Source organism: Mobula birostris, chromosome 14 (assembly GCF_030028105.1).
Source record: "Mobula birostris isolate sMobBir1 chromosome 14, sMobBir1.hap1, whole genome shotgun sequence".
NCBI classification, from domain to species: domain Eukaryota; kingdom Metazoa; phylum Chordata; class Chondrichthyes; order Myliobatiformes; family Myliobatidae; genus Mobula; species Mobula birostris.
In genome coordinates, this window is record NC_092383.1 from 66423367 (window position 1) to 66433133 (window position 9767).

A 9767-nucleotide genomic window follows, 5' to 3' on the forward strand; every position below is an offset into this window, starting at 1 on the left:
CCCTACAAATTATTGATGGGGCGAGCAATGCGACTCCCTTATGGGGTAATTACAGGTTGCGGGGAGCCTGGGGCTTACAGGGATAGAATGACCCAATATGTGAAAGACCTTTGTAACCAACTTAAAGTGTTGAAGGACCGAGCGAAACAACAGCAGCGAATGGCTGATCAGAGAGAGCCAGAGGGAAAGGAGGTAGTCCTTCCACAGCCCGGCGACCAAGTCATGGTGAGGGTGCTGCCGGAAAGGTCAGGGTTTGCCCCCAGGTGGATAGGACCACAGATGGTACTCTTAACCAATGATACGTGTGTCTGTGTACAGACTCGGCAAGGCAGCCAGTGGAAACACTGGACTCAGGTTAATAGTCATAGTCATAGTCATACTTTATTGACCCCAGGGGGAAATTGGTTTTCGTTACAGTTGCACCATAAATAATAAATAGTAATAGAACCATAAGTAGTTAAATAGTAATATGTAAATTATGCCAGTAAATTATGAAATAAGTCCAGGACCAGCCTATCGGCACAGAGTGTCTAACCTTCCAAGGGAGGAGTTGTAAAGTTTGATGGCTACAGGCAGGAATGACATCCTATGACACTCTGTGCTGCATCTTGGAGGAATGAGTCTCTGGCTGAATATACTCCTGTGCCCACCCTGTACATTATGTAGTGGATGGGAGACATTGACCAAGATGGCATGCAACTTAGACAGCATCCTCTTTTCAGACACCACCGTGAGAGAGTCCAGTTCCATCCCCACAACATCACTGGCCTTACGGATAAGTTTGTTGATTCTGTTGGTGTCTGCTACCCTCAGCCTGCTGCCCCAGCACACAACAGAAAACATGATAGCACTGGCCACCACAGACTCGTAGGATATCCTCAGCATCGTCCGGCAGATGTTAAAGGACCTCAATCTCCTCAGGAAATAGAGACAGCTCTGACTCTTCTTGTAGACAGCCTCAGTATTCTTTGACCAGTCCAGTTTATTGTCAATTCGTATCCCCAGGTATTTGTAATCATCCACCATGTCCACACTGACCCCCTGGATGGAAACAGGGGTCACCGGTACCTTAGCTCTCCTCAGGTCTATCCAGCTCCTTAGTCTTTTTCATGTTAAGCTGCAGATAATTCTGCTCACACCATGTGACAAAGTTTCCTACAGTAGCCCTGTACTCAACCTCATCTCCCTTGCTGAAGATGACAAGACTCTGTGCAGTAGTTGAGCATACGACTCAGCCTCTTGTTGCTCCCACAGACAGAGCGGGGGACCAAGTGTACCCAGTAACCATGTAATTACAGAGAACCTAAGAGGGGAACATTAGCCAGCCATGCCAGACCTGACCACAGCTGATGAAAACATACCCGGAAGAAACGCAAAGGCAGAAAATGCTGAAAGCGTGGCAGCAGACGCTGAGAGCGTGTTGGAAAACCATGAATAGCCCGCTAAAGCGTGATGATGATGGTACTCTGTAAAGAAGGCTGGTTGCTGAAGGTAGATGATTAATTTTATAGCATAGAATAGAAAATTATTGGAAAATAGATGGGGAGGGATTTTTAAGTTAAAGCAGAGATGGCAAGTTCCTCCACTTCGATGGTATTTCAGACTGCACACGGCATCTGGAAGCAGTCACCCCCAGTCTGAGGAGCTGGACCCTTTTCAGCAGTTGGGCCAGTGATTGACCGGACAGTTTGGAAGGGGGTGCCACCGGGGAGAGGTCCTTGCAGACATTTACGTAGAGGCCACCTCAACCCCTTCCTGTACATCGATGAGAGCCTGTGGGTGCTCCTGGAAGGAGAGTTTCAGAGACCAGAGGATGAAGGGCTGAAGACAAAGGAATATTATTTATTTTTTTTTACAAAGGAATATAATTAAGCTGCAGTCAGCCTGCAGGGAAAGAGCCGACAGGCACACGAAAGGAGCCGCATTCTTAAAGACTTGGAACAGCCTCTCTGCTTAACATTTGGTAGGTAGCGATTAAGGAATGCTAGGATAGATATCGAGGCACACAAAATTGGGGGGAATTTCAAGACAAGGCATTTTTGTTGCACTATTTGAGCAGATCCTCCTAGGTTGGCCTCTCCTGGTACAAGTTTAATTTTTGTCCAGGAGGGCCAAGAGGAGGGACTGTTAGAGTGAGTTTTTGGGCAGATGATTCATTTACACTTAAATGACTATGGCTACCAGTCTTCTGTTTGACAAAGTACTGTGGATTGAGTTCACAACAATGCATTTCCTAAAAGCTGTGAATATCGGAATACTAGCCAGCCACTGCGGATGGGAGTGTGAAGTTTACAGGTAGTTTCGAAGACAGTATTATCTATACTTTATAAATATGAATTGTCCTCTATGTAAGCAAGTAAACTACCAAATAAGTGTATTGTGGATTTAACTTGCACTCCTAAAGGCTGTGAGTACCAACCCGGACATGTGGGCATCAGGAGGAGAGGATGAAGTCAGAAGGTGTGATGTTTTGTATGTAGCTTCAAAAGAAAGCATTGTCTATGCATTGTCTGTAACTTTGTAAATAGGAATTGCCCTTTGTGTTTAGCATATAAATATCGAGCCCACACTGGGCTAGCAGACCTTTTTACCGAAAGCGTCTCTGTCCATATGATGCCTGCTGTACCTTGTTGTGTCGAATAAAGAAGCTGCTTTGTATCTACCAGTGACTCTGTCTCTCCAGTGATTTCATCCACACTACAACAGTTGCCACATGAATGGCTAATTAGATATTTGCATTAATAAGCAGGTGTACTTAATAAAGTGGCCACTGATTGCATAATGTGGAGGAAAAAAAGTAAGGTAGAAAAGTAGAGTAACTTTTAAATAGTGAGGTGTTTGAATGCCATTGATATTCAGAGGCACTCACCTGTCCTTGTAGATGAAAGCTAATGTTCAGATTCAGCAAGCAATTAGGAAGGTAAATAGTTGGCATTTATTGCAAGAGATTTTGAGTACAAATGTTTAGATGTCCACTCTGATTATATTGTGTCATGATGTGAGTGTATGTGGAATATTATGCAAATGATGATTAACAGCCAGAGGAAGCATATACTAGTGATTGAGGAAATTAACTTGAGGTTTATCACTGTGATTCTTGGTTTGTCAAATGAGGAAAGGTGAACCTGACTGGGGATGTAGTCTCTTGAGTTAGAAAACCTGAGAGGCGATCTTTTATAGCAAAGAAAATTCTTACACCACATTCTGCATTCTGTTATAGCTTTTCTCTTGTACTACCTCAGTGTACTTATGTGATGAAGTGATCTGTATGGAAGGCAGGCAAAACAGTTTTTACTGTACCTTGGTACCGTGACAATAAATAATTGCTAATTAGGTAATTAGGAATCATAGTCACAAAATCAGCAGATGACTATTCAGCCAAGAGGTAAATAGACATTTCTCCAACCAAATGATAGTGAAACTTGAGAACTCTCTACCCAGTCGTAGCTCAGTCCCGAAGTATATTCAAAAGATTGACTGACTTTTAGATATCATGTGAATCAGAGGGTGTGGAATAAATGAAGGACAGTTACCAGACCATAAAACATCAACCATGATCTTATTGTAAAGCAGTCACAAGAGATTAATGTCTATTCTAGCATTGATTTCCTATATTCATGTTCATGTATCAATTTGCTTAATCTTTACCTGTTCTATCTTATGAAAGACTTTTATTATGTGTCTTCCCAGAATAGCTATATATTATGTTCATTGACATCCTTGGGTTCCTTAATTTGGTCATCACTTCAAAAGATCATTCAGGCTCTCAAACATGGTCTGCACGTTACTGATCTAATTTGCTTGTCTTTGGGCAACTAAAGACGAACCTTTCCCATTTTCACATGTTTGTAAGTGTAATTTTATGTCAGAGCCATATTGTACACATTACAAGGCACTATGTGTCACTTCAAAATTGATTAGCAATCATTGAGAATTAAGCCCGTAAAATTATGTCCTTTGTTACAAGAAAACATTTGTAATCAACCCATTTATCTGCCTAAGATCCAATTCCTTTGACAGCTTTATCCATATTCATCCTCCAGGGTCCTGGAGGAAAGTTGTTTCGTTTTTACTGTGTACTCTACCAGCAGCTTATGGTCGAAATGACAATAAACTTGACCTGACTTGACTCAATCACACAGCTGAAAACTGATCAGTTGTATATGTTTCAGTGTGGTGTGTAGAATCTGCTGTTTGTAGTATTTACAGAGGATGGACTTTGGTGAGGGATGAACTTGAATGAAGAAATACCTTTGGTGCTACTATATTTTCAATAAAAATATCTTAGTATTAAATATATATTACTTATTTTTGGTTTCATAGCTGAAGTGAAATAAACTGGCAGATAAGATTTTACTTTTCTTTGCCTTAGAGGTTTGCCATAAATTCTAATTTACTGAATACAGTTAATTTGAGGAATTACAGGCTCAGATGATTAAAGGACAAGCCCATCACCCCGGCAATCAATGTGGTTAACTCGCACAGTGCAATTTCCAGTTAATCTCCCTCTTTACACAGGATATGCACACTACATCTCAAGTGTTGTGTTTAGGTACAACTGGAGCAAGAGTCTTCACACATCCTGCAACCTACAGTCTGTTCCCCCACCCCACCCCACCCCGCTTATCCACCAAACCTGCATATCAGCCCTCACTGATTCATGCACAAGAATATCCAATTTCGTCTAGAATTAAGGAATATTCTGCCTTTTTCCCAAGTCTCATGATCCTCTCCACCATGTTTCATCTGCCACAATCTACTCAGCTCATCTATTTGTCTACACCCCTCTGAGATGCCTTTCTTCACAAGTTTATCTGATAAAGTTAAAAGAACACCTCAGAAGTGGAAACAAGACAAGAAAAACGGATAACTGATACAAAAAGTACTTTTATTTAATTCAGCATAAAACATATAAAGTAGTCTGAATACATGGTGTGAAAGGCATCACAATTTTACATTTGAATGAAATAGCAGAATTGCTTGCATTTATATGTCAGAATACAACCCATGAGCATTAAGGAATTCGTATTATCACTCAGACTCACCGAGCCTTCAATACATTTGCATGAGGATTCTACAAAAGTCACTGTTTGAATCAAAGCACTGAAGGTGTAATCATCAAGTACAGAGCTTTATTTGTCACCATTGGATTGTCTGTATCCTCTCGAACAAACATCTGTACTTCTACATTGTACCAATTGCTAGAGGTTTGATTTTGAAGGTTCAGCAAACAAGCTGCTCTCAGTGGCCATTGATGCAGAGCCAACGCTGTTTCTTCTCCTTCTGAAGTTGCCAAAGGTACAACGTAAGAATCGATGAGCTCTCAGTCTGAAATTCCGATCTAAGAAGGCGTAAATGATTGGGTTCATGCAGCTATTAACGAAAGCCAGGCAAGTAGCAATGGCAAAGGAATAGTTGACGGTACTCCAGCAAGACAAGTTAACATTGTTGAATTCCAAGCACAGAATGATAGTCCTGAAAATATTAAAGGGCAACCAAGACAAAACAAACCCAGACACAATGGCAAAGATGATTTTTAAAGAGTTTTCTCTTCTCTGGAGAACCTTTCTGTTGTATTCATAATGAACCCTTAGCCTATTAAGAATAGAGCAGTAGCAGAACAGTATAACAACGACAGGTAGGATGAAGGTCAGGCAAATAGCAAACAAATTGAAACCTCGGTAAAAATAAGAATCTGGGTCATCTCTGCATTGGAATACATCATGTCGTACAAGTTTTTTGAAGTAGGCAGATGGAATGGCTAGAAGCATGGATACAAACCAGACCACAAAACTGATTGTCACAGCATATTTCTGTGTCCTGATATGCTTGAAGTCGAGAAGTTTAACGATGGCCAAATAGCGGTCAATGCTCATGCAGGTGAGGAAAAAGATGCTTGAGTACCTGTTGACAGCAATGATGTAGCTGCTAATTTTGCAGAGTTGATTGCCAAAGACCCAGCGGTGATTGTTGCCAGCTGTAAATGCCCATAAAGGCAAGCTGAAGACAAAAATCAGGTCTGCAATTGCTAAGTTGATCACAAATGTATCCACCAGTCTACTCCTTCTCTTCTCTTTGAAGGCCATGTTTATAATGACGAAGATATTACCCAGAGATCCAATAAGGAAGATCAGATAGTAGAGGACTGAGACTGAAATGTTTGCCCAAGGTAAATTCTCATAGTAACAGATGTCGTCATTTGTGTCATCGACAAAATAATCAGTCATAAATTCAGAAGCTGGATAATTATCAGTCACGTTAAAGTATTCTTCTTCGCTGGACATTTTCACTCAATTTGTCGTAATTCTGCTCTTACTTTAAATCTGACGTACTGATGAAAGAAGAGCCTTCGCTATTTCCTTTGTTTTGTAGTCCCACAGGTGTCTTCTGAAGACCTGAAGAGGTATGATTTGCTCAGGAAAACCAAGGCAGCCTGATCTTGAGCAGAAAAGTAAGAAACTAGAGTATGCAGCTGTCTTTTAAACATTTCAATCTAACCAATGTGGTGCTGTTTATGTCAGATGTGTCAGATTTGGTGATACAGGATGTGTCAGTCAAAAAAAAAATGAGAAGAGACAAAGCAAACAATTAATTGTGATAAACACTTCAATCACACTAACCTCTGTCACTGTCACTCAAAAGTGAACAGTTGCTAAGCAAGTGTTTAATCGGGACAAAATGTGGAGCTAAATATTCTATGAAAATCAGAGAATGAGCTGAAAGAAAATATTATGCTTCAGACTTTGTCCTAGAAATTATAAAATGTACTAATTACCTGTAAGGTTAGCAACACACAAAGTTACTGAAAGGTTCAGGATTTGATTCTTTTGTTTCTCTGAATTTTATCGTTTCTCCTATTTTTGTTATTTATTGTGTGAAATCTCTGGTTAGTCAGTTTCAGCACAATTGGTTTTCAGTCAGTAATATCTCAAACTAAGCAGACCTGTTATTCTATCATGTGGAATCTGCAGGGACTTTACAACTTGAAAATCGATATGTCCGTTTACCTTGAAATGAAAGCTGTGGAATTAAACACCCTCATCATGATTTTGAAGCAACTTAATAATCATTAATGCAATACCAAACAATCTTATTAAGCATTCCAGTTAAATCAGGGGTGGCCAACTTTTTACGTTCCATGCATCAATTTTTTCACTCACGAGTTCAGATGTGCCATACTGCTCTTGTACACCCATTCAATTCTTGTAAAAATATGCTAATATAGAACTCGTGCATGAAACAATTGATTCATTGAATGTAAAAGGTTGGCCACCCCTGAGTTAAATAATTCTGGCTAGTATGAATTTGTACTATAGATTTTTAAAAAATGCAAAATTTCATATTGCTTTTGGTTTTGGTGTGATTGTCTTCTTTTGTCTCTTTCATATTCTGATTATTCTTGCCCTTGACTTACATAATGGATTTGAGTATTATTGATCCCCCTTCACCTTCATTGATGTGCTTTTCCCAGATTTTAAATCTTACTGTTAAAGAAGACAGACCACTGGTTCAGTAAACTCTCTCTAAGCCATTGTCCGATTACAGCACAGAAGGATTTCAAACTGAAGGGTGGGGGGAAAAGTAACGATACATCTTAATTCACAAGATATCCCACACCAGCACCACCCAGCCTATCATTTTGCATCATCATGTTGACAAGGAATGTTTACCAATATTCCAATAATTTAACTTCTTGTGTATTACTAAAAATATTTAAATGATAATTAATTTAGAAAGTTATACTGGCTAGACTTTCATTGCTTTGATGATATTTCTAATGAGTCTTTATCAAATGACAACAATCCAAGAAGCCCCAATGTGAATGTTTAGAAGATCTTATTTAAGTAGTAACTAAAGGACAATGTTATACTATAGTTGCATTATTTAATTCAACTAATATTTACCTACTTCACGGAACAAAAATTTCAATTATGCAGCGAGATTTGACAAATTGCTGTTCAGAATTTATTAGGAAATGTGTCAGAAAGTAAATAGGGAGAAATTGTCTATGGAGGGGAACGCCAGCAAAACTGATTAGAAAGGTTGGCTCTGTTATAGGAGTCAAACTGGGCACATTGGACGCGGTAGCAGAACAAAGGACTCTATGGAAAATCCTGGCAATTCTGGACAATTTTTCTCACCCTCTGTATGCCACCTTGGCAGAACAGAAGAGCACTTTTAGTAATAGACTAAGACAACTGCGCTGCTCCGAAGAGATTATCTTTACCCTCCGCAGTTCGGTTCCATAATGAGTCAGCCCTTAGACCGGGAAGTGATGACCCCCTTCCTACTAGACTGTTTGAGGGAGCTTATTTTTTTTATCCTTTCTTACTTCTCTTCTAATATTTGTATATCTGTGCACTCGTAATGCGACTGTGCCACTGTAATTTCCTTTGGGATCAATAAAGTACCTACCTAGCTATTTATAAACAGTCGACATTTCAGACCAAGACCCTTCTTCAGGACTGGAAAGGAAGGGGGCAGAAGCCAGAATAAGAAGTTGGGTATGGGATGGGGAGTAGGGAGAGGAGTCAATGGGGCAGGTGATAGATAAGACCAGGTGAGGGGAAGGTAGGTGGTTGGGGGAGGCTTGATGAAATAAGCTGGGAAGGTATAGGGGGAAGAAGTAAAGGGCTGAGGAAAAAGGTCTCTCATAAAAGAGGACTCTTTACACCCCTCCATGCTGCCTGATTTTCTGAGTTCCTCCAGAATTATGTACTTCGTGCTCAAGATTTCCAATTTCTTGTGTTAAGGAGAAAGTAATTTTGTTTGGAGGAAGGTGAGTGGAATGAAAGCATGCAGATTTTAGACAATCACCAATAAAACTGTGGCAGATGAGGACTTACTTTTTACACTACAGATGTAATGATCCCAACTGTACCTTCTCAAATAGTTTAGAAAAGGAGACTCAACAATAATTTCATAAAGGGAACTTATTAATAATTAAAATGGAGTTAGTTTATAAACGTGGGGGGGTAGAATCAAAATAGATAGGAATAAATAGTGTTTACAAAGTGTAGGCATGGTTGGTTGGTTGAATAGTCTTGTAATCTGCACAATGACATCGGGCATAGGGCACTGGCAATACATCACTGGCATCCTCTGTCTTGAGCCGTCTTTCGAGTTATCCCCAGATTAGCCCAACTTTGAAGATCCTTCCTCTCCCAGGGATGAGCTCTTTAGAGCTTCTGCTGGTATTCCTGTAGCACTGGGTTTTTCATGGGATGGGGCTGCTAACCCCATGGCCAGCCAGACTTGGGACCATCCATGGTGGAGTTGGCATGATTATACTAAATCTGCAATTCTCAAGATTATAAAGAAGCAAGACCAGACACTGTGCAGTAGTATTTTAGTTATTTACAATGCCAGAAAGTGGCAGAATGAAACCTCATAACCACAGCTTAGGTAGCACGTAATTCTTCAAAGTGTCAGGAACCAAGATGCAATTCTCTGTGGCCACAAGTGCAACCTCAATTTGATACAAACATTGACATATTTGTGCAATGCAGCATTTCAGCTCTTAACTTGCTGGCAAATTGTTTTGTTCATTAGGCAGAAATTTCCTTATAAGTATATTGGTTACATCTGTTTATCTTTGCCTTTTCATAAAATGATGTTGGCAAATACTTCCTTCGACACATTTTATAAAATTGATGTTTGATCTGAGTTCTTATTAATAAAAATCAAATAAATTAAAGCCAAGTTTAATATTTCTATATCAACATGCAAATTAAAAATGGATTTATATGAGGAAAACAAAAATGAAA

At 39.8% G+C, this 9767-nt stretch overlaps 1 protein-coding gene across 1 annotated transcript; it reads right to left on the reverse strand.

Annotated features, from left to right (window-relative positions):
* Window positions 1–4930: 4930 nt before the first annotated feature.
* On the reverse strand, window positions 4931–6431 carry gpr25 (G protein-coupled receptor 25). The gene has a single exon (XM_072277768.1). The coding sequence runs from the start codon at window positions 6282–6284 to the stop codon at window positions 5202–5204; it is 1083 nt and encodes a 360-aa protein (XP_072133869.1). The 5' UTR covers window positions 6285–6431; the 3' UTR covers window positions 4931–5201.
* Window positions 6432–9767: the final 3336 nt, after the last annotated feature.